Source organism: Schistocerca americana, chromosome 3 (assembly GCF_021461395.2).
Source record: "Schistocerca americana isolate TAMUIC-IGC-003095 chromosome 3, iqSchAmer2.1, whole genome shotgun sequence".
NCBI classification, from domain to species: Eukaryota; Metazoa; Arthropoda; class Insecta; order Orthoptera; family Acrididae; genus Schistocerca; species Schistocerca americana.
Window position 1 is genome coordinate 303026209 of NC_060121.1, and position 26953 is coordinate 303053161.

Genomic DNA, 26953 nt, shown 5'->3' on the forward strand with positions numbered 1-26953 from the left:
TCCAGAAATTCTCGTTACAAACTTATAGGATTTGTAGCGGGGAGAGTGTGCAGAGTATTCTGACTAGGAACCCATGCCTGGAAAAGTACCACCATGCTACAGCCATTTGAAAAAATGTTTGTTACGTATGTATGTATGTGACAATGTAGTCATGGTGGAAGATGGTTGCATCTGATCGGATGATGTCGTTCGGCATCCATCCTACCTCTCTGGTCCTCCTGTGAGTGTTAGAGCAACATTGTTGAGTACAGAATACAACAACAAGATCCTTCTGAATGGCAAATCTCATGGTAATGGAAGAGCTGCTCTTTGTCTTAATCATGACCATTCTCCACAATGTCCGACTCCATCACATAGCCTTTTCCACCAGAATTACGCAGTAGCTTAAAAAAAGGGTAGTACCTTCACCACCAGCAGATGTGATTGGTGCACCAAGGAAACAACACACACCCGAACTGGAAGGGGCCGTATTGCATCACGTTTAGGGCCAGTCAACGAGTACAAAAGCAATTTCTTTGGCTATTAATGAATGGAACTGAGAAACAAGTGGTGCACTGGGTCACAGGTAATCAATTACCTGTAAAAGTGGCAGATTTGCCATCTTTTCAAATGGCTGTAGCACGGAAACTATAGTTTACCCTCTACAAGTACTAGGAGTTTGTCATGGGAATTTCCAAACACAGTGTATGTACCTCAAGGGAAATATAGTAGAACTACATACTTCCTTTTTGGATGGTAACAGGGAGGGCTGTATCAACCCAGAACGTGTGTAGCCATGTCCACACAATCTGGTCTTGAAAACACCCATTAAAACTACAACCCCCCACTGTTGTGCACATATGAGGACAAGGGAACACCAGGAATGGAACCTGGATCAGTGGGGTCAGGCTCTCTTCACTGACAAGTTTACGATTTATCTGAAGCCTGCAAGTAATCACAAAAACTTGTGGAGGCAGGAAGGTACCAAAGCATGACTCAGGTATGTAGTCCCATGCATTCATCTGGGAGATGGATCCATCACACTCTGGCCAATATCACATACAGATGTCTGACATTACCATTATTTGCATGCTGTGCAGAACAAAGACAGGATCCCCAAACCTGCTGTTCAGTCATACAATCAACAATTCACCAATGGTTTGTCTTCCAAGGGAATAACACTTGAGTACACTGCATACCTCATGAATATCTTCCTGGAGAGAGAGAGGAACCAACTAAATGGAATGGCCTGCAGTATTGGTGATTTGAATCTGACTGGCTTTCACCCACAGCCTTCATCAGCAAAAGATTAACTCCAGTCATAAAAGTAAGCAAGCACACTTCATGCATACGTAACCACCAACTCCAGCAGCTCAGGCCATGTGTGCATAAGGTGTGCTTGCTTATGTATTTCTATTTAGCTATGAAGGCTGTGGCCAAAAGCTTTATGTGAGTGTGTAAATTGTGCCTGTCTGCAACTAAATGTGCCTTCTTTATGGTAATCAACAATGTCTTCCTACATTGTTGATATTCCTACTTGGAGTTCCAGTTTTTTGAGGTGCAGATTTTTTGCAAGTGCAAGTGTAGATAAAGCCAAAAACATTTATTTACTGCAATGATACAGTAAAACTTAATGTAACTTGAGAGTGAGAGAGAGAGAGAGAGAGAGAGAGAGAGAGAGAGAGAGAGAGAGAGATGGGGAGGAAGATGGGGGATGCATGCATGCACATGGGGAGGAAGATGGGGCATGCATGCATGGACATACATGTTTAAGTATACACTTGCACTCAGCCTCTACAAATGACTGATGCAGCCTGCGATCTGGAAAGATTTTTAGATGAATGAATTAAAAACTACTGTGCCACGAGGGATCAATTTAAACTTACAGCATCACCACAAGACTCCTTCTCAGCCAATGGATTATCTAAGGAGGCCCTCCATCAAACAGCAGAACACACTTAGCGGCAGTCTCAACTACCTTTTGCACGGCATAACAATGGTTCAAGCAGGTTACAACACACAGGGTGGAGGAACATAGTACTGAATATTACCAAGCTGCAGATTTTGATTCCATAGATATGTAATTTCAAACAGACTGCCTCTATTATGGTTTTTGCTTTGGCTTCATTCCACAGTAATTTTTTTTTGTGTGTTTGATACAGCTTGTTACTTCCAGATTCCCTGGAATATATACCTGGACACAGTTACAGATATGTAAGTAGTGTATATTTTTGTACTATATTATTTATATTTTATGACACAAAAATAGGACAAGTTATACTGTTATTTCATCAATAGATTACTGCTAGCAGCTAAGAACATAGAAGTTAAACATTTCTGTACAATGCCGACAGTGCTATACCACTTGCAACTGAATGTCTGTGAGCAGAGCATTACTTACATGCTCCCCCAAGATATTAGGCACTGCATCACAGTCAGTTTAATTAGTACATTCTCTACTTTTAAAGTGACAAACTGACTGAAGAATTACTAGGTATTATGCATTTTTTTGTTCATAAGTTGCAAAATTTAAATGCATTAACAGGGCTGTTGCTTTTGCACAAACACATACTCCAAACATGAGCAATGACACACAAGAACAGAAATTTTTCAACCACATTAGTACTTTACCAGGTCGCACATAAATCGGCACAACAGTTAGTCAAGGTAATAAGGTTATAAACATACTTCTACAAGGCTTGATCAAGGAGAGGATTCTCTGCATAAAATGCGTTTGTGCACTTCACCAATTTTTATTGCAATGGCAGTGTTGCAGACAAAAATTAGGTTTAATCAGGAAACATTATCTTCACAAAATGATCCAGTTTGCATTCCATGAATCTTTATTACAATGGCAGTGTTTAATTTTTATATTACACATTATTCTCCATATCAAATTCTACCAATATTTACAATATGGGAAGAAGTCACATACATCTTGTACAAACATGATTTTGTGTATACTTGATTCCCTTATGGCTCACAGCATCATGATTCAAATCTGTTAGGAACTTAAAGACAAATTAAGAGCTATTCCAATTAAGACACCCAACCTGGTACGAGTCTGCTGTGGGCAATGTAATAATGCAACTTCTTCATAAAACAGAAAAAAAATAGTCCAAAATGGAACACACAACTTAGTGTAGAATAAACACTTGCTCTGCAAATAATACTTAACTTGTGCTAGTCTATTTCATACATTCAACTGGAATACTAAAAAGGGCAGTCTAAATGTGCACACTAATGCTTTCTGAATCAACTGTCCTCTCATTTAATTCCCATCATTCACAAAAACATTTCAAGGAATCTCAAGCTAGAGAGATTGTCAGGAAACAAAACAGGTAACAGCTTATCCAAGAACACACAATGTATGTTGGGGATAAGACACATACACTGAACACCTGGTTTCAGACCTCTGCAGTTAGCAATTATAGTTAAAAAGTTATTCTTCCCAAGTACATTACACTAATAAAGAAATTTATCTTGGGTGTTTGGTAAAAGGTTCCACCTTTTGAAGCTATAGTAAGAAGAACAAAGAAGATTGAAGGCTGTGGAAAAGGAATGTGATTAATAAATGAGGCCACCACATGACAAACAAGAAAAGTAGGATGGGGGGAGAGGGGGAAAGAGGAAGCTGTGAGCCGGTTTTTTTCCTTTTAGTATCCCACTGTCAGTCTGCACAAGCCACAGTTTTCTTAACAGTACCCTCTCCCTCACCCCCCAATTATATCCTCATAAGTTATTTTTGTTTAGTTTTTCACCCTCACAAACGATAATCGTAATTTCAATCTTTTGTCAATTACACAATTTTCACTCTGTTCTATTAGCACAGTTACATTGTCAACTATTTTTAAAACTGGAGGTAGTTTTCATAATGAAGTCTAAACGAGTTTTCCCATAAAGGTCAGAGAAATAGTATTACTTGAGAGAATTATGGTTATCTTCAAAAACAGTTATAAACAAAGTCTTGTATAGTGGACCATATTTGACCTACATTTTGCACACTAAGTAACTGAAGCTGGTCAAACTGCAGTGCTTTTTCAACGCATATTGCATATTTGTGGTGAAGAAATCTATCGTGTAACAATAACTTCATCTGCCTCCACTTTTTAGTGCCTTTTTCTTGTTCTGTCAGGTAAAAGCTGTATTACTTCTGATGCTCTCACCAAAATGAGTCAATATGAGCAGTTTGAATTCCGTGATGCTTTATAGTTGAAAGATGATAATTCTGTTGATTTTGCATTCATTTTTCAAATACTTTCAACCAACTAAGCACAATATGGTCACTATATGGACGGTGAAACCAAAAACCCTGCTGTTTAATTCTAAGTGGGAGCAATCAGAACATAGTGGCTGCTTAATATTAATGTAGAGTGATCACCAATTTTACATTATTTGCTTCCCTACACATTAAATTGAAACTTCTAATCTTTAGGACCACTAATACAAAATTTATATGTTATTGTTCTGGTATATTTGTGTTTCATATGAATGTAATCATCAACACAATTAAATCTATAATGATATATAAGCAAAGAAAACCTACCCTCTGTCCCTATCTTTTTAGCAACTAAAGTCCATGCAAGGGGGTTTCAGTCATTATTTCCCCCTAACAAAGTACGTTCTTACTTGCGCACTAATAAAATTTCGCCAGTACGATATAGCTTCCGACTACTCGGAAACAATGAGAATCTGTTTCTTGTAAGGTTATTCAGTGGTTGCACAAATTGCAATAATAAAGAAATCTTATACTTTCTTCTTGGCATTCATTTGGGACAGAACATGAATTCCTACAAGACTGTACAATAATGTCACTGAAAGATAACAATAAATTGCTGAAACAGGCTATGTGAATATTTGTAGTAAGCAGCTAATATTGACATAATAATTACTATACAGTTGAAGCAACAATAAAACTATTTGAAGTCAAGCAGCTTGTAGTCATACGTGAGTGAGTCAGCACAAACTGTGAGGATGGGAGAGGTTAATGATATATTCTCAAAGTTCTTTTTCCCACAATTCACAGTAAAACGTTACTGCTTGAGTTACACTATAAAAAAACTGTATCAGATTGTCACTGGCACAGGCAACATTTTCGTTGCTAAAGGAACAGTGGTTCTATAGTTAGTTTTCAGTTACATAAATAAAATAAAGTTAAATGTTGATCTGTCTCACAAAGGGGTAAGCAAATGAATCAACAAAGAGCTAGAAACTCCTCAGCTATGCACTAAAGTGGAAGCGAGGCTTCAACCCATTGTGTCAACTGTAAATAATTATATTGGGTATAGAAGACAAAAAATATGAAACACAGGAGACATAAAAGGAAAAACTATGGTCCTTATGTTGGCTCTATCTCTTTATTTGGGTCCCCCAAGGCTTATATTTTACTCTTACCACTCTCCCCCCACCAAAGTACAAAAAAGTAAAATTCGTGAATCCCTATACTTTTAAATATAGTAGAATTGTAGATGCGTTTCTTCTTTAATGTAAGCTTTGACTTTCAGGAATAGTCCCTCACACCTGTTCATCCAACATACGGAAAATTTAGTAGGAGCAATAACATTAATAACAGCAGCATTTTCTTTAGGGTGTGTAAAACTGATCAGATGATCCACTAACAATTTTCCCAGCTTGCGGAAAGTAGCCTGACTTTACCTGAAATGGAACCGTATGTCTATCATCAATCATTCATTACAATTAGTGATTCCAGAATTCAGGTACAGATGCACACAGAATAGAGACACAAGCCCATCTCTGTAGTCACTGCACAACAAATGTGAAGTCACAAAGGAGCAACTCCAAACTATTTAACAAAATGCATACAACAATACTGAAAATTGGAAAACTTTGGCTCAACTATTTCTTACAAAATTAAGTATCTCATCTACAGGTAAATTAACTACCCCGATGAGAATATACCAAAACATGCAAAGAAACAGGGAGAGGGAGAGAGGGAACACCAGAAAAGGGAGGGGGGGGGAGAGGGAGAGGGAGAGGAGAGAGAGAGAGAGAGAGAGAGAGAGAGAGAGAGAGAGAGAGAGAGAGAGAGATAGTTAAATGTTTGACATCGTACCTTCAAAAAGCAGACACCACACTTCATTCTAATAAGGGAATTCATAGCTTCACAATTAGCTGTAATTCACATAACTTCCACTATATGTTTATTTAAAGTTGGAAATATATTTGTAAGTGGACAAATGTACAGAAATAAATTGCATTAAAGCTAATCATTATTGCTTCAGTTTTCCACATTTTGCTCAAATATACGAGAAGTGCTACTCTCTTGAAAACCGCTCACAAGTTTTTCTGTACCCTCATCTTCTCTTCATAAAATAGTGAAGATTTTCTTTAAAATTCACATGAGCAGAGTAAGCTTTCATAAGTAAGTACCAAAAACTAACATTCCACATCTCTGTGGGTGTTTTTCCCTTCCTGTAGACCAAAAACTATTACATTTTGATTCTTTACATATTCCAGGCTTTGAAGTGTCCATCAAAATGAACAAATAAAACCAGATCACCAAGATTCATACATGCAATTTTTTTTCCTCTCTCATAGAAAGTATGATTTTTGCCCCAGCACAAAATGAAAAACAAAGCAGCAGATAAATATTATCCATACTACAATATCAGCTCCCTTGAAATTAAGGGAGTGCAATTAAATAATGTTTCAATAAGATGAAGTACTTGAATACTTAAAAACTAAACTATTTATTAAATACAACAACATTTAAAATAAGTGAGGTAAATATCACAACAGAAGTTAACAACCAACAAGAAAAGACACATGTTTCTTAATATGTAGCAAAGTAGCCTCCACCAAATACCAGTTACTTCAGCTTTAGCATTTGCAATCTTATTGCTATGTAAAACACTTGATTGTGAGTGGTGGCACAAAATATTATATGACGGCCATACTGGACAAGAAATATTAATCCATTCACAAATGGTCCACAGACACCATAAGCACATGTGACATAAAACAACTTCATTTGCACATCACTGTTTGCTACAGAAAAAGGGCATACCATGCCTACAAAATGAAGAAACATGTATACTATTCAAAGACTTAACTATTTACATCTCAACTGACTGGCAGTTTTTGAAAATTATGTACTGACATACTTATATACAGAAGCACATGCACACGCACACACACAATATAAACACACTAACATTTTAACAGCCAAATGAAAATATTCCCACATTTTCAGGAATTCTTCATTCAAATGTGAATTTGATATATGTATATAAAGACCATTCTCTGCACATTTCAATCCCACTTGTATATACATATCAAGTAAATAAAAATCAATTTTACTACAAATATGCATGATGCATGTACCGATATGAGGACGTTGGCACATGAAGAGCTGATTGCGTCTTTTATTTCACTACGGAATGGAATGATTAATTTATGAACAGGCAATTTCTTTCAAGAAAAAAGGCGACCCTATAATCATATTCAAGACCGTGCCAAGTCCTCTTCCATACAATGACAGCAACAACTCATGGTTACACATAGTTACATAAGTAACAGAATGTGGAGAAGCAAATGCAATTATATATCACCTAAAAGACTGAAAGTAATAGAACTACAATTATTGGCAGTGAGGCTCTGGAAGTATAACAAAAGCAAACAGTAGAGAAAATTGGAGGCCACATTCAATATTGTTGAAGTACTACTTCCCCTTAGCACCAGCATGTTGCAGAAAAATATATTATCCATTCACATCTTACATCACTCACCATAGATGAGGGAGAAATACACAGGGAGACAAATTCACAGATCTTATGGTTATTTTTCAACACCTACAAATTAAGAAAATGGGGCTATTCATTTTATAGGTGGAATATGGTAATTCTATGCATTTGAGAATGCTGCCATAAACAAGCATTAATTCTGAATATATGTCCAGTGAATAACAAATGATTTATGCAATAAAGGGAACAAACTAGATACATCTGATCATGAGATTCAGCTGAACCTAAATGTTCCATGTGCAGCTGAATATGCCTTGACAATGTAATACAGATAAAGAGAAACACAAATGGAAAAACCAAATAAATACAAAATCTTATTATTTCTGACTTGAGACGATGATTGAAAAACTTAATATTAAGTTTTTATTTTTATAAAAACAAGAAACCTATCAGAATATTTTTAGAGACAATACTGTATGCCAGTGCATAAGTTTTGTGCTTTCCATGATTATAACAAAATAACAACCATCTCAACATAACTTCACGACTGATGATGTAAGCACATATTTCTCAGGCATATTTAGTTGCTCAGAAGCACACAATTCCTCAGCTGTCTTATTTAAAAAGTTTTGACTAGAAATATTCACCGAGATAATTGTAAATGGATCTGCTGCAAAAAGATTACCCAAATCAGTAACAAAGGGGGTAAAAAAAAAAAAAAAAGGCTGAGCCACTGTGTATATGAAAACATATCTATATAAACTTTAAAGTACCTAAGTCCACTATGTCAGGCACATTTCTAGAGCATAGTAATATTTAGTCACCATTCCAGTGTTAATATGTCAACATGAGCAAGAATAATATTAACCTAACTTTAGATAGACAGGCTACAGTAACAATATGAGAAAGATAATAATTACACCTTTACAAGAGAAAACTTTAAAATTGTAGAATAACAGTACAGAAAAAGCAAGAATGAGTAATGAACTTGCACACAAAATGCCACATGATGGAATTCATACAATTAAAAAGTTATTATGTCACTAATTTAACAGGATATATGTAAGCGTGTTTCACAAAAGCAATGTTTCACAGTTGCTACAAGAATTTTCCAGTAATGTCCATGGACTGAAATTCACATGAGGCAACATAATGCACTATTTCATCAACTGAAAAAGTTTTCACATTTGACTTGCAACTTACTAATATTTCTTTAGACATGTCTCAAAACCACATAGAAACAAAGTATATATCAATTAACAAAAACAGAAACTGTATTCATCACACAACAGAAATGAAAAAAAAAGGAGATTTGACAATAAGGTAACACCAGACATACTTATAATAATTACACATAATTCTACATAACCACTGACATGAACGGCAGTGCAATTGTTATATATGCTACTTTTATAACTCTGAGAATTGCGTGAACATACAAACAGCAGGCACCTAATAGTGTGCTGGGAAAAAAAGGGGGGGAGGGGGAGGTAAGATATGTAAGCAACAACAATGAAATGACACTGGTCAGGTTGACATACTCAAAAGGCAGAAGTGTTTTTGCCCATTTGGAAGCAATGCAATATTCGGATCTGTGACTTTAGTAAAATTACCAATATTGTTCATTACTAGAACAAATACTGCTTATCGTTTTCTAAACACGCAATGATAATGAAACACTGTATAAATCAAAGTGGGAGAGGAGTGCTTTTAACAAAGCATTACTTCAATCAAACATTTTCCCCTTTTCATTTTAACTCTGAACTGAAATTTTCAATATTTTAGTTGCCAGGAATTTTACAACTCACTGCATTTTAAAATATTAATCTCAACTTATAAACCAATATTAATTTCAACTTATAAACCAATATCAAACTTTGCACACTGTGTTTAGATATTTATGATGATACCAAGGTGGAAGATGATATAAAGGGCATTTGCAAACACACTGCCTTTTCATTTTCTTTACAATGCTAGCTAAGTTATACCATATCTTACTTTACGTATCTTATTCAATCAAATTTCACACATGTACATGCCGCAAAACTTTTATGTAAATGACAGAACAGATTCAGAAGTGCATTATGTATTACCATCTGAGAAGAACAGAAGATCTACAACCACAAAACTTTGTGTGGCTGTACATAAAATGGTACGTAAATACGTAAAACACAAACCTCAATACAAATTTTAGAGAGTCAAATTGTCTAAGGCATCAATTATTACATAATTACTGTGTCAACTAATGGCAACAGATATTCTTTTATGAATTTCAATGCAAAAATATATCCATTTACAAGTAGAAACTTTCGATCACTCCATGAAATTACAACAGAAACCTCTTCTTTTTGCACTTTGTTAGGCAAATGCAAAACTAGTTTTTGCAAGTTAAGTTTGAAATTCCAATTAGGGTAATAAGCCCAACAAAATAGAAGTATTAGACTTCTGCAATATTGTTCTGAAACTGTCAGACTAATGAAATATTACTAAATACTCTTCAATTATGGGCTCCAATGATAACTCTACTGAGGGCTACCAGAGCCATACATTAATTGCATGAAAGACGTTAAACTCAAGTTATTTCAAACTAAGCTGATTTTGAAATGGGTGCTGTTGTGGCAGTAGCTGGTATATCAATAGTATGAGTCTCGTTACCTAATATCAGTCTTAAGCGTTTCATGGGCGGGCGAACGAAAGTTTCCACCTTGCTCGAAGAGGAATAGAAGCTGTTGCATTCACTTTTTCGAAAAATGTTATTTTCTTCGTTTATATCGTCAAAAGTTTGTCGATTCATAAGTTCTTTTAACCGTCTATGCTTCTTTTCTCTATCCTTAGATTTGTGCCTCTTCTTTCTATGAGAACCATTTTTATGACTCCCTCTTATAAGATTCTCATTTTCTACACCTTCAACCCTTAGAATTTCATACTCTGGAGCAAAACTGTCATCACTGAAATTTGAACCAGATTCTATAATTTCATCCAACATCGGACTACGCTTCATGCGCAGTGTTAGTTTTAAGCGTCCTGGCTCACTTGGTTTAGGGGGTGGCATCGGCGCACTTAATGATAGCGAATGTTTGGACATATTATTTTCACGAGCACATTCGGTGTCTGCTGTGTGGTGCACTTTTACTGATGTCTCTCTCACCTCACAAGAACTTTTATTCCAACATTCAATAGCACTGTTACACAATGTTGGTGATCTAACTGAATTACTACCAAGAGAATTTCCTAACAACCTAGAACGACAAAAACGTTGGGGTTCAGCTAAATCACTATCTTCTTTGTCACTAAATTCATAGATATCCTTCGTCCTTTCTGTGTACTGAGTCACAGAACTAAAATTACTTTCCACACTGTTATTCACATGAAGCTCACTACAATGTAGGTTTTGATTAGACAGTGGTGCAACAGCAGGTTCTCCTAGAAGTTCACACTGGGAATCTGCATTTATCGTTGAACACGACTGGCCACTTTGATGGCCGCTATCATCTTCAAGAAAGCTCTCATTTGCTCCAGTATCAAATGATGCAGTGTGTCCATTTTCCATACCAACATCTGAATCAGCACAACTATCAGTCTCATTCTTATTCGGAATATTTTCATCATAATCATCATCCACATCATCATCATTATCATTATCATTATTATTATTACTGAAAGACTGTTCTGCCTCCACTACAACATCAGAATACTCTTTGTTTTCATTCTCTACAGTTTTATTATCAACAACTGCTTTCAATGGCTCACATGTAGTTTCTTCGTTAGTTTCCTGAAGGACTTCAAACACTGCTCTTTTATCCTCACATTCAGCTTGCGTAGTATTGCCGACTGGTGCATGCGACACTGGTGTCACTTCACTGAGTCTCTCAATAGTTTCATCTTGCCGTGATTCGGGCATCTGACATTCTACAACACAATTAGATTCCACCTGATGATCTATGCTACAACTAACAGCTCTTTCTGTGACAAGGCAAGCATCTACTGAAAGTTCATTCAACGTTTTGTGATTCCTTAAGGTGATCCCGCAAGTCTCGCCCTCAGGTGCATCAGCCCCTACCTGCATGTCACAGCAATCTTTCTGCCCATCACTGTCAGAAACTACCCCACTGTCATTGCTAAGGCTGCTAAGACTGCTGATACAGCTACTGTTGCTATTGCTAGAGCAATTACTATTACTATTTTGAGTATCCTCTGTCAAAGACGATGAACTGCGACTAATTAAGTTTGAAAGAGTAACATTATCATCATCATCGTCAACCTGTGAAGAATTTAACTGCATTGTCTTTAATTCCGACCTGGTCTGCGCTTTGCGCAAAAGCCGTTGGGATCGACTGGAACCACCTGAGCGAACAGACTTTAATGAATGACAACCTGAACGCATAACTTCCCTTCTAGTTATCCTTTCACTACGTTCTTTCGCAATTCGTTCGGTGCTGGCCTTTCCAAGTGGTAAAGATGCAGCAGAAGATTCTTGCGTGGTGGACACTGCCGTCATCTTCTCAACTCCTCTACGTGTTCCACTGCTAACTGCATGTTCAATATCTGAAAATTTAGATCCTTGGGCTGCAATCAGCAGTTCTGCATCGTATTTTGTTAATCCCTTTTGCCGTAGTTCCTTAATGCTTAAAGGAGCTACAATAGATGTTTTAGCTTCACTGCTGGCAGATGACCTGTTATTGACTGCACTATCAATCAATTCTCTTTCCCCCACAAACTCTGGCTTTTGCACAGGGTTCTGTCGATGTTTTGTTCGATTTAAACGGTTATCAGTCTCTCTCAATCGGTAACCAGAGCTAAGTTCATCACTATTAGGTTTTCCTTTAGCAAATGCTCCAGTTCCCCTCCTGTAAATAAACGTAAGCAAAATAAACACCACAAACAATGACAGTTCAATAATAGGTGTCTTATAACACAGTGATACTAAAAGAACACTGATAGAACAATGTTTTTGTAGAATAATAATTTTTAAAAATTACAAGAGTATCAATAACCAATAAGATAAAATATTAATTTCTGGAAAAGTTAAAGAAAGGAAAAAAAACTATTTACACAGTATACTTTTTCCTTTAACGTCAGGTACAGCTAATATATAATACCCTTCTGTAACTAGTTTGAGCCCTATGGTGTTGAGATACTATGCCATCTCTCCCACACCAATAGTAACCTGTACCATGCCTTATATTCTGTAATTCACATTAAAGCCGACATTAACTGAATTTCATTCATTAGTAACTCAGGCACAATACTAACATTCTTCAAAGAATTTTCGGTTACTTTTTTGAGGAGTGTTGTTTTTTGATTAAAATAGCTTTGTGATTGACATTTCAGAAGTCAAGTGGTAGGAAACAGCCGCATGCTAATCACAGCTATTTTGTGAGCACCACGAGTTATCTGTATTGCCTGCTTTGTAGATAAATGCAGAGCTTATTAGGCATGGTGATCTGCAAGCCAACAACAATGCCCTCCACATCCTGCAGGAAGTAAAAGTTTAAGTAGTGGACTCCCCTAGCATTTTTTGTAGTTTATTTACACCACATAATATGCATCAAAATATTCGTTGTAGTTTTACTTTTATCATGAAAAGTGCATTAAATATGGCAAAGTGTGTTTGAATATGGCCATAACGACAAATGTAAACATTCTATGTTACAAGTCAATATTTTACCACAAACTTTATTTGGCATTCAAATTTGTTGCACTATGGTACAGGTCAGTCCGTCACCATAACCAAGATCTTGCGCGCGCGTGCGTGCGTGTGTGTGTGTGTGTGTGTGTGTGTGTGTGTGTGTGTGTGTGTGTGTGTGTGGGGGGGGGGGGGGGGGGGGGGGGGGTTGGTTAATCATAGTATTTCCACAGATACATGCCAAGCAACAAATGAAGCACAGTACGGACATATCATATTGTAGCGATTCTTGAACAGTGTTATTCAATATCACTACCAGCAGAAATAATAATTATCCTAAATTTACAAGTTGCTGACAGATTCAGGACCACTGAGTTTATGCATATCAAACATAGGGCACAGTAAATAAAAGCTGCACAAGCCCACTAAGTAGCTCTGTAAACTCTAGCCAGTATCGATACAGCATCTGCTATGCCTCAGGCCACCTGCCATGTAGGGTTTTTCTGGCATTTGTAGTTGCTATCTAGTTACATTGAAGATATTACAGGCACCTGCTGCAGCTGAGGGACAACTCATCACTTCTGCTCACTGCTTTCACTAAATACAGCAAACTTCAGAAATTATAATCATTTGGTGGTTCAAAAACTGAAGTGCCAGTTCCAACTTAAGTACTGTATTTACTCTAATCTAAGACGCACTTTTTTCCGGTTTTTGTAATCCAAAAAACCTCCTGCGGCTTAGAATCGAGTGCAAAGTAAGCCGAAGTTTTGAAAAATGTTGGTAGTTGCCACCATAACTAACTTCTGTCATCGAATATATGTAGCGCTACACAGGCATGCTTTGCAGGCACAAAGATAAATACTGGCGCCAAACCCTCTGCGTCAGTAAATAAATTAAAAAAAAAAAGAAAAAAAAGAAAAAAAGTGGAAGACGAGCTTTTTTCTCCCCTTGAGTATCGACCACTGCATTTTCATACATTATCCAACAAAGTAAATACAAATTCCGTATTGTCCATCTTCGAATGTAACAGCCTTTCAATGTACTACGAAAATCTGACTGGCAAGAGTGTTTGGGATGTTTGTCAATATGGCCAACTCCACTTTCTGAATGTTTTCCTACCTGTGAGAAGAGATGGTTCCTTATAGGAACCTCTATGAATTGTGAATCGCATGCAGTATTCTCTTCACCATAAGAATAATACGAATGTGAGCATTTTGCCATGTATTCTTTAGTGTTTGCTGCTCACTCATTTACATCCTGTCTGTCTAATAAACTAGAGTGAGACAACAGCAAACACGGAAGAATATACATATCACATCATGTTTATATTTGTATTATTCTTATGCCTAATAGTGATACAGTCAGAAATGAAGCATGGCAATTGACTAGATTTTTAAATCTAAGACGACTAATTTGAGTGCAGAATGTAATGTACTAAAGAGGTGTCTGCAAAGATTTTCAAACGAAGAAAAATTTTCGCTAAACTCTCATTCAGAACATCATCTATCATACACTGTCTGTGTCCGCCCCCGGTAGCTGAGTGGTCAGCGCGACAGACTGTCAATCCAAAGGGCCCGGGTTCAATTCCCGGCTGGGTCGGAGATTTTCTCCGCTCAGGGACTGTGTGTTGTGTTGTCCAAATCATCATCATTTCATCCCCATCGACGCGCAAGTCGCCGAAGTGGCGTCAAATCGAAAGACTTGCACCAGGCGAACGGTCTACCCGACATTTCATTTCATTATACACTGTCTGTTATTTGGATCTTGTTGATCATAATCAAAGAAAGCAGGAGTGTAAGTAACAACAAATAGCAGTCTCTTGCCATTGTTTCGCTGATGAGACAATTCCTCTCACCCCCCCCCCTTTTTTTTTTGTAAGCGGCGGTAGCGTGCACAAAAGCAAGCCATGCCGCGAGCGGCGACAGGTTGTAAACACTCATTATCAGAATGTGACAAACAATGCATGATACAGTACAGTAATGCATTTTCAGCTTAGAGTGACGTAAAGACCTACAGCAAAGAGATCGGCACTTATAAGATCAAAGAAAAATAAGCAATCAATTCAATCCAGACGAAGTACGCGAAAAAGGAAGAGTACCCATATAAATACGGACGGAGCACCTGACGCATAGCAATGGCTACCTGATAAAGCTTAACTGCTCAGCTTACGACTCGAACCAAACCACTGTATCCGTATCGTCATTCGTTCGACCTAAATTGTGTCTCATGTTACAATGGACCAACTTTGTTTCGATTTGGAGGTGCGGCCTAAAACTTTTCTCTCCCCTTGAATTTCGAGTCTCAAATTTCAGGTGCGGCTTAGTTTCGAGTAAATATGGTATGAGGGTGGTTTGAAAAGTTCTCAGAATCACCACAAGAGTCAGCACTAGAATGAGTTGTTCATGTGATATTTATTGGACTGTTGGCTGTAAACATGTGCCATGTCAGAGCTCTTGGAAGAGAGCTGTGGCAGTGGCGTGGCTCTGATGTTGTTCCTGCATAGTAATTTGTGAAGGTGGGTGGGGGGATCAAGATTCGAGCAGTGATTAAGTACTTCATTCAGACAGGTATGGAAGAAAAGGACATTCACGCCGATTTCCAGAATACACTGGGGGACTCTGCTCCTTCATATTCAACTGTTGCCAAATGGACAAAAGAATTTAAATTTGCTTGGGAGTGCTTAGATGATGATCCAAGCAGTGGTCGGCCAAGATGAGTCACTACTCCAGAAATCATTGCATAAGTGCACAAAATGGTCATGGAAGATCATCTATTGGAAGTACGTGAAATTGCTCACACTTGTCAGATGTCATCTGAAATGGTGTATCACATTTTAACTGAAGAATTAGAAATGAAAAAATTATCTGCAAGATGGGTGCCACAACTCTTGACGCTGGATCAAAAATGCATGAGAATGGACATATCGGAACAATGTTTGGCCCGTTTTAGGAGAAACGAACAAGATTTTTTTGCGCCAGTTTGTGACCACAGATGAAACTTGGGTGCACTACTATACCCCAGAGACAAGACTGTGGTGTCACCGCCAGACACCACACTTGCTAGGTGGTAGCTTTAAATCGGCCGCGGTCCATTAGCACATGTCGAACCTGCGTGTCGCCACTGTCAGGGATCGCAGACCAAGCGCCACCACAAGGCAGGTCTCGAGAGACTGACTAGCACTCGCCCCAGTTGTACGGATGACTTTGCTAGCGACTACATGGACGAAGCATTGCTCATTAGCCGAGCCAATAGTTAGAATAGCCTTCAGCTAAGTCAATGGCTACGACCTAGCAAGGAGCCATTAGTAACATTGCATGTATCTAAAGAGTCTCACTTGTATCGCCACAATCTCCAGATGTACCAAAAGGATGGATTAAAGTTAAGTATTCCAGAAGCTTCGTACTTTTCTTTATAGCATTCATTACGTATCCTGTTTCAGACCTCACGCCTTCCTGCTTTAGCTTAGCGCGTGCCTTTCGGCTTCCTCTCATTGTGTCTAGGCTGTCTTGTCTAGACACAACAAAAACAACATTCAAAGCAGTGTAAAAACACCGATTCTCCACCACCAAACAAAGCAGAGACAATTACTTTGGCAGGGAAAGTCATGGCATCAGTGTTCTGAGATGTAAAGGGGGTTCTGTTTGTAGATTACCCCCTCACTGGACAAATAATTACTGGAGAAAACTATGCTAACCTCCTTGGCAAATTGCAACAAAAGATATGTGAAAAAAGGCCAGGTTTAGCAAGGAAGAAAGTCATCTTCCATCAAGACAATGCATGCCTGCACACATGTGCCGTCGCCATGGTAAAATCACATGAACTACGGTATGAATTGCCACTCCTGCCTTATTCACATGATATGGCTCCATCAGACTTCCATCTCTTCCCAAAACTGAAAATTTTTCTTGGTGGACAAAGATTCACTTCAAACGAAGACTTGACAGCCAGAGTTTACCACTATTTTGCAGGCTTGGAGGAAACACATTTTCGAGATGGGCGCAAGGCGCTGGAACATCGCTGGACCAAGTGTAAGGAGACTACATCGAAAAGTAAAAAAATTTCAATGATGTAAATACTTTTTTCTATTCCATTCCGACTACTTTTCAACCCCCCCCCCCCCCCCCCCCCGCACATAAAATACTCAAAGCTACTTTATATGCCAGTAACATTTATGACTGGTCCTTAGGAGCCAACAAATTCACACAAAAGCTCTAAGAAAATTGTACCACATCAAACAGAAATCATACCATCAACTAATACAGGTAAGCAATAGCTGATTGCATATACCTTAAACATGGGCTGAAAAACAAAATAGCAGTGGTAGAGAGGATAATACATTATTAATGTTGAGTCTACAACCAGCAGTACCATACACAGAATAATTTACATTTACATTGTACGCCTTCTAACAACTGTTGCATTCAAGAGAATTGGAAATATCATCATCTATACAACAACAATTAATAGGACTGACATGGAGATGAAATCTGTTTCTTTAGAATAGACACCCCTAGCAAATGCAACATTTTTTCTTTGCATACATATCATAAGCCACCATACAGTGAGTACAAGAGAGTACTTCTGGTGCCATTCATTTCTCCTTATTCCTGTCCACTTGCAATTAGTGGTTAGGCAGAACAACTGTCACTATGCCTCCTTTCCACTCTAATATCTCCATTTTTCTCTTTGTGGTCACTGTACCAAGTGTATTTAGAGGAATTATATGCTGCGTCTCTTCTTTTAAATATACTGTCAGCATTTCAACATTAACCCTCTCCAGAACACATGTTAACCTCTCTTGTAGCACCCACCACTCTAGTTTGAAGATCACTTTTGTAACATTCTCACACGGGGGAGGGGGGTGGGGGGAATCTTAGTTAAACACACCAATTTTTCTTTGGATCTTCTCTATTCCCTCAATTAATACTAAATGGTCAGCATCACAGACTTCTGAACAATACTCAAGAATTGGACAAATGAGAGTTTTTGTAAGCTACCTGTTCTCTGTGAACTACACATTCATAGAATTCCCCACTGAGTCAGACTGACATACACTTTTTCTACTAGTAGTTTCATATGGTCACTCCACTTTAGGTCACAAAGGGCGGATACACCCAGACATTTTGCAACTGTTACTGTTTAAATTGTGATTTATTGCCTACAGAGTAAATGAACAGTAATGGCTCTTTCCACCTACTCAGGTGCAGTATGTTACATTTATTTACATTAGGGGTTAAGTTCTAGTTACTGCAGTGATCATCAATATATCGCAGGTTTTTTTGCGTTTTTTGCATTTAACTGGTCTTCAGTCTTGCAATTTTCCTACACACAACATCAAATCAATAACAATTTCCTGAAATTTATTTTAAATCTGAGGTTTCCATCTCATTAAGAATAACATGCTGATTTCTGTCTTTTAGGAGCTGTAAATTCAATCACAAACTTGCTGTGATAATCTGTAAGGTTGAACGTTGTTCATTAAGTAAATGTGTACTAAGTACTTTTAATAATTTTAATACACAGTACTGAAAGTCTTCCAGAGGTAAAGATGCAGCATCAACCTTGGTGTTATGATCTTTTTACGAAGTTAATCTGCCAGAGCAGATTTTAGTTCGAAAATAGTTTAGCACAGAATATGTTTTTTTTTTTTTTTTATTTTACTACAGGTAGAAGCAGCAAACAGCTTCCAATTATGTGCATCATTCTGGCAAATCACCTTGAAAACACAAATGACTTTCACCTTCTTCCAATCACTATGAACCTATCATTGTTCCAACGGCCTACAATAAACTGCAGCCATAAAGAGAGCATGTCCTGTCACATAATCTAATAACAAATCAAACAAACACCTCATCAGGTGCACTAGCATTACTTCTGTAAATGATTTTGGTAGATTTCCTGTTCTGTGGTCATGTACCTCAGTACTTGCCATTTTCGCATTAGGAAGGTAGTTAATTGGGAGAACTGTATTCCAACCTTCCTTGATGGTGGGAGAGGGATACTGACAGATGAGAAATATCTTTAATTCAGTGCTTAGTGTTAACTCCTCCTTGTAGCTGCCATTAAAAATGATGATGTAAGGTTTCCTTTGTCTTTACAAGCTTTGTGAGGGTCCACTTCAGGAAAACACCGAGTAATCCTGATAACATGCTGATTTCACACAATCAGTTTATGGAAATTCAGTCTCATAAATGAAACTTGAGTCATTATAACAAAAATAAATTTAGAGAAGTCCACACTATAGTTGTGGAATGGTTAGCCAATGCCTTTCTAAAGAATAATGTTAAGATTCCACAGATTTTGCACCAATTATTAAGAATATCTATTACCCATAATGTACTTAATTTGATATCCTATAAAATATTTCCAGAAAAAATTAGTTATTTAAAAAGAATAAAAAAAAGTATTGACACTAATACAACTCACCTCTCACATGTCTCGCATTCACAATAGCAATTCCCATCTCCAAAGAAATCCTCTCCATAGAAACATGTAATTTCTTCTCCAACTTCAATATCTCTAAGAACCTTCACACAAGCAGTATCCCTTCCAGTTGCCACAAACTGAGAAGAACAAAAGAAGAAAAAAGATGATTTACTCTCAAAACTTCTATGTGGGGTACTTTCTGTTGGTCTTGGATGTAAGTTGTTTTTTTTTTTTTTTTTTTTTTTTTTACAAGATTAATAATTTCTTCACAAACATCAATATTTCTTGACAGATACACATTCTTCATAGTACAGTATGTAAACCAGCACACTCTCATTATAACTTAAGATATTCTCACTAAATAACTGAGTGGAAATAATACAATCTTACTGAAAAACTAAAATCACTATAAACAGTTAAACATGTGAGGTCACTGTACAATGGGATACAAAGTCCATAATCAGCGAATGATACAAGGAAACAATAATTATGCTGCTGGTCCATAATCAGTCAATGATATAAGGAAACAGAATAATTATGCTGCTGCTAATTCTCTCTCTCTCTCTCTCTCTCTCTCTCTCTCTCTCTCTCTCTAAGTGTTAAGTGTCTGCACGTACACCTGGGTTTGTTTTGCTTTGCTTTAGGGTGTAAAAAACAAATAGGGTCATATGAGCCCATAACAAAACTACAGAACATGAAGACAGAGAGGAGTTAAAAAATGACTATACATCAGTCCCAATTGACATAACAGAAGACAGCTAAAATCAGGCACGTGGGAAAAGGGCTAAAAAAGACACCATACAGAAACAGAGGTCCAAAACTAAAAATTAAACCGCCTTCGCCATGTTGCTTTGGCAGATGAAAAGTGAAACGCGGTCCAAAGCTCGCGTGTCATTTGTTAAAACAGCCAATAACTCAGACGGCAAACCCAAGCAGGAACGTAAACGGTTAAAAAATGGGCATTCCACCAGGAAGTGGCAGACAGTTAAAACTTGGGCACATTGTATACAAAGTGGTGAGGTACCGCCACTTATTAAATGAAGGTGGCTAAAAAGGCAGTGCCCAATACGCAGCCAAAGTTAAAATGACCTCCTCCCGGCGGGAGGGCCAAAAGGAAGTCATCTAAGTCGCTGGGAGACGCTTAATATGCCGGAGCTTATTCCCGTGAGCCGAGGACCACTGGTGATGCCAAAGGGACACCTCCTCCTGACAGAGAGATCATTGGAGAGAATAAACAGGGTGTCTACGTGGACCAGGAAAAAAAATTCCCGGATTTTTCCCAGATTTCCCGGTTAAAAATACACTTTCTCCCGGGCGAAAATACAATTTTTCCGTGTTAAGTGAACGTATACTATTCCTTGGCACTGTAAAACTCATAAATCCTTTGAATGTTTATAGTTTTATATACCGACGTAGAATTTCCCGCCACTTTAGAAAACGAAACTCAGGGGGGGAGGGGGGAGGGGAAGACGTTTTGAAACACCTTCGATGTGCAGCAATATGTAGGCTGCATATTTTCGTATTACTAAGGTATAAATTCGAATTCCACCAAATACCGCATGTTACTTTTCAAAGCATTGAAATCGAGATTGCGATGCACTTTTGTAAGCCACTGATAACTCATGTCACGTGATCTCGCCAGCTGATGACAGTATAGGACACGTGATGTAATCAGCCAGTAGCAAGATTACTCTTAAGTAGCACGAAAACACAAATGAGAAAAGTTAATGGTTTAAATTAATATACATAGCATTCACATATAACATTGGTCTCCACGATTGATAAGCTGGAAGAGAAGCTAAGCTTCCACATATAATGTTGATCTTTTCTGCGCGATAAACTTTAAAATACATCACACAAACGTGCCAGTAAAATTTTTAATAACGACGTAAATGTCTGATCTTCTGAGCTCGGAATTCTTCTAAATGGCCGTCCTCAAAGAATTGATTTTTAAATGAGAGTCAAATGCTTTGTTATTTAAGAAATTCATCGTACATTCTCGCACATAGTTCATCTCACGTAAAAGGAAATTTGCTTTTAATGTATGTAACGCTTTTCAAACCACCGATCGCAATATTTTCCCGCTACCTGTTAGAAATAGGTTCATTTCAGCAGTTGCAAGAGAGCGCCAGATAACAGTCATCACCGCGCGATGACGCAGGAAGGCCATTATGTTTGTACGTGTAAAACATTAAAAGACCTTACATCATGTCATAAAAGAAACAAGACATCAAAGGATACTTCAAGAGCATCGGAATTTCGTGAACCATACTAAAATGCATAATTCGCCTTAAAGTGCACATTCGTATGTAAATTTTCTTAGAGTACTAGTATTGCATTATCTCATGTTTGGTTCTTTATTATGGCATAATGTCATACATGCACTTGAAATCAGCGAACAGTTGAAATCAGCGAACAGTTGAAATCAGCGAACAGTTGAAACCAGCCAACAGTGTGAAATTAAACAGTTCGTTTCAAATAAACTGACTACCTCAGCAGAAAAGATTAATAAAAGCCAAATCTCTTTAGCAAACCGACAAAGATAACTTCATTGTTCTGCAAGGCGATTAATGCTTGACTGTCAAAGGTGGAAGTAAAATTGGAAACTAATGACATATTTTGGCCATCCGTAATTATGCGAACGTATTTTAATTCATTTGATATCTCCCGGTCATGAAAATCCATTTTATCATTTAACGTGAGAGCAATAAACGAAGAGGAAACAACAAAATCACTGAACGTAAACACAGGCCACGTGGAGACGACCCACCTCCCCACAACAACTCAGACTGCTCTGTGCATCAGGCCCGGATTTATTATATTTCCCAATCGGGGCAATATTAGGTAGTGGCGCCACACCACACTTCTGTAACAAGAAACGGAAGAAGGTACTCCTCATACGCGACTTAACTATGCATGCACAAGAGCCTGCCCGCAACTGCTCAAAGGAATCTAATTTAAACAGTTGTCAGTCACGCTCACCGGAGGCAATTTGTTGTTATGAAGCATTGCATAGTCTTCCAAAAGCCTTTGACACATTTTGCTGTTGGCAGACGCTTGTATGAGCACTGTGTTTTGTTATTGTATACGGCGCATTTCCTTTGCAACTTCTTTTTTTTTTCTTTTTTTTTTCGTTCATGTTTCGTTGCTGCAGTGTTATTCTGCAGTAGCGGGGTACAGTAATATCCTTTGTTAGAGCATTGGTTCTTACCACTCAAAATCACAAAAATTTAACTGAAAACTAAAACAATGAAAAATTCCCAGAATTGTAAACAATTCTAGTGTTTTTCCCGGTTTTGTCCCGGATGAAAAAATTCCCGGGTTTTTCCCGGATCTCCCGGGTCGTATACACCCTGATAAAGGAACTCGCAGGCTGAGGTACGATGCCTGCAGCCGTGGCAGCAGCCTCGTTTCCTGGCAGACCGACATGACCAGGAACCCACACAACCATCGTTCCACCAAGAGTGAGCAAGTAACAGTTTTCCTGGACCCGCAGCACTAAGGGATTGGTGGTGTACAGCGCACATAGACTTCGAAGGCCACTAAGTGAGTCTGAGCAGAGGATACAATTGAAAAGTGTGTCACTGGATGTACTCCGTGGCCTGATACAGGGCGAAGAGCTCAGCTGTAAATACTGAGCAATGTGCTAGAAGCAGATATCGAAAGACACGGGTGCCAATCACGAAGGCACACCCAACCTCACGGTCAGTCTGAGAGCCATCAGTGTATACAAAGGTACTATCGCAAAGTTCCATGCGAAGGCCGTGAAAGTGTAGCTCACTTACTAATGGCAGTAAGTTGTCTCTACTTGCCATACATGCCCTCGATAGCCGCAGCACTCTCCCACTGCCAGCTATTTCAAAAGTTGTTTCTTTTTGAACACAACTCAAAAATAACACAATGAAATTTCTCTTTCAGTTATTTCTCACCTGTTCACAACTGCTGCTTTTCATTGAGAAGCTCTCTTTCTCAATTACCTGGCGATCAGTTCCATGCATGAAACTCTGCCATCCTTTCAACCAAAGACCGACCAAAAACTGGTTATCTTCTTCAATACTAATCACATTCGAAGCATTAACAAGTGCTATATCCCCAAGTACAAAAAAATGTATTTTCACTTATGAACATGTGACAATTTTCCTTCATACTTTTGTAATTGCTTCCATTGAGGATACAATTTTAGTTCACTTTTTCTCAGCTCCCATGTTGGAATTCATGCTTTTTCCCAATAATCAAGTCAGTGCATAGACGCTGTAGTGTGTCATGTCCGAGGCACAGCAGGTGGCGTGAGGAGCACTCACGCAACCATCTCATACCCGAAACAACGTAGTCAAAATCCCTAAGATGGGTGCAGAGTGCAGAACTCTCTCTCTCTCTCTCTCTCTCTCTCTCTCTCTCTCTCTCTCTCTCTCTCTCTCTCAGAGAAAGTATTAAAAAATTCGACCGTTCTTTCGTCATTGGCTAGTATCAAGGAAAACGAATCCTTAAGGTCTTGCCTTCAACCAGGTGCTACACAGTGAGAGACTTCTGAGAAAGTAAAAAAAAGGTGTGGCAGAAAAAAGACTAACTACATTTAAATGTACATTAAACAGGGTAAAGAGAAATGGTCACCCTAATTGGTGGAGGAGGTAAGGTCCAGGGGACCTAGGTCCAGCGTGCGACACAAGGCTCCCCAACCCCAACCATGCTCATCCTCCCCAAAAGCAGTTTCAAACATTAGATTAGAGGACAAAAACCAGTTTCCTAGAGGAAAGTGGTTCTTGGGGGACAGTATGACCGTCCAGAAGACCGTGCTCAGTGTAGAGAGCAACAAATCATATATGACCAAACATGGAAGTGGGCTCGTTCCTGAAGGAATGCCATGGGGATGTAGTCTCCTCAACAGTGTAGGGTTTGCTACAGGGGGTCAGTAGTCCACAACACATTGTTCCATCTTTGGGTGAATAAAGGCGTAACCTGCACCCACAAATCCTTGGGAGGGAATGTCAAAGCGAATGTTGGGTGAGTAATCGCTTCTCTCCTCAAACATTTGGCCAATTAATTCCTCAATATGTCCTCATGACTTGGAACCCTGAGAAACACAATTGTGCAAGGATGATGACTAAGGTGAGAGAGAAGATCTTGCACAGCACATATTACAAGGCAACAAGAGTAATATCAACTAACAGCCTGGACATTGCTCACAGAGTCATTACAAATTAAAATGCAGTTGAAAGAGATCTCTTTATTAAAATAGATGTTCCCAGCAACAGAAGTGCTTGCTGACCAGCAACAGAAGTTGTTGCTGACCAGCCGGAGATGTAAGAGCCTATCTCATACTACATGTAATTGATTGAGTTTTCAGTGTAAATGATAATAGCACTAATACTCCTGAAGAACTGATGGGAACAGTTGAGAAACTCTCAGGTGGATAAACTTCATGTCCTTGAAACAGATTTGGGTCCTAGTTCGAAGTCTGAGTACTTATCCAGGAAGAGGCTACGGGAATACACAGGGAGAATGCTCTGAGGAGGATAGATGGAGGACCCAGTCTAAGGTCTACCAAATACAAAATCTTCGACACTCAGTTTGGAAGAAACCTATGGTCCAATGGAGATCACTAGGCTCTTAATGTTTATAAGGAAGAAAATAATACTCAGCACTGAGCCCTGAAGATGTCTTTCTCTTGGAGTTGAGCAACATACCTATTCTTATCTTAATTAATCAGGAGAACAAAAATTTTATGGGGAAGTGGGCCTCAAACATTCCAGTCCTGGAAGATAAGTAAAATGTGATATCAAAGGAATGTTTTAATGGTCAGCTATAGACTGTCCTGACTAACGACGGTGCTAGGGGGACAATATGCCCCATGGTCCGAGAACAAAGCTAACCCATCTGGCTACCATCCTTTCAATAGGTCAGTATCTGTTTAAGGGCTGGAATGACATTACCCCTTCATTGTGATGAGAAAACATCTTCTAGCCAAATATGGATGAAGATCCAGAGCGGATGGAGTCTGAGATATGCACTCAGATACTGGACCATTTGAGTATGAATCAAATCAAGGCCTGGGCCCTTATCATGAGACAAGTTAAGAGCCTGCAGCAGCTAATGTTCTTTATACAGTTCAGGGTTAGGAGGGTGGGGGGTGGGGAGGAAAAGGACAAAGGAATGTCTTCAAGTTGTTTTTTGTGTGTTCAGAAGGTAGCTGTGTTAAAAAAGGAGACCGAAGCTGTCACGAACGGGACTGTGAGATGTACTGTCAGAACTGCCAAACTGGTAGAAATACCACCATTAAGAAGACCATCTGAAACAGTTGTTGATCTTTAGTACACTAAAGAGCTTGGCCCACGCCTAGGAAGACAGGTACAATTTTCCTAGGGAAGAGACTTAAGAGATTCCAGAATTCCTTCATAATGTGAAAATAGGTAGCAAGGTAGCAAGCTTTTTCACGGATCTTCAAAGGAGTGCTGAGGGCAATATGTGAGGGGTATCGCTTGAGACACTGTAGAGACCTGAATAGCTGCTGCAATGTTTTTGGTCCACAACATAATACCAACCACAGGTGTTGGTGGCCTGTACAAAGGCAGACAGAAATTTCAGTGGTGTGGGCAATTATGATGGAGATATCCCCAGTAACATCAACAATATAGTCCAAGGGAGACATCAACCACCAGCTGGCCTTTTGGAGAGCCCAATGCGGTAACTGATTCTAAAGGAAGTAACAGTGTCACCAGAAATAGATATATACCACAAATATTGGCATTTATCAACAGCTGAAAAAGTGGCATGGGTACTGGGTAGCACTGAAGCGTGTCGACACAGAGATCAAGACTGGAAAGAGAGACTTAAATCCCCAAGAGTGGGAAGGAGAGAACAGAATAACGTGGCTAAGTACGCAAGTGCCCTGCACAGAGGTACACAAGAATTTCAAATAGTAATCTCTAGAGTGGTTTTTACACACACTGCTATCACTTCCAATTTAGTATAGGACGCAATCACTGATGACCTACAGACACTCTCACAGGGTCAGCATGGTAACCTCGAAAAGTTTGAGAATGATCGTATGTAAAATGTGTTTCTTGGGGAGCAGCACAGATCAGGCAGCAGGACAACATCAGGAGTTGAAGTTCTGGCAGATGACAATCCCTATACTGGTTCCACTGAATTAACTGAAGGACACACTGATTGCGTGTTAAGAGACAAATATTACACGTCAAGTTACAGGATTCTTTATGTC

The 26953-nt window shown here is 38.6% G+C and overlaps 1 protein-coding gene across 2 annotated transcripts in view; it reads right to left on the reverse strand.

The window, feature by feature from the left end:
• Nucleotides 1-2804: 2804 nt before the first annotated feature.
• Nucleotides 2805-26953, reverse strand: part of LOC124605095 — a 44619-nt gene continuing 20470 nt past the window's right edge. For both annotated transcript variants that reach the window (XM_047136545.1, XM_047136546.1), the window contains 2 exons: nt 19735-19871; nt 2805-12529 (listed from right to left, as the gene is read on the reverse strand). In XM_047136545.1, the coding sequence (XP_046992501.1) occupies nt 10270-12529; nt 19735-19871 (2397 nt within the window). In that variant the 3' untranslated portion in view covers nt 2805-10269. The remainder of the gene's footprint in view (nt 12530-19734; nt 19872-26953) is intronic.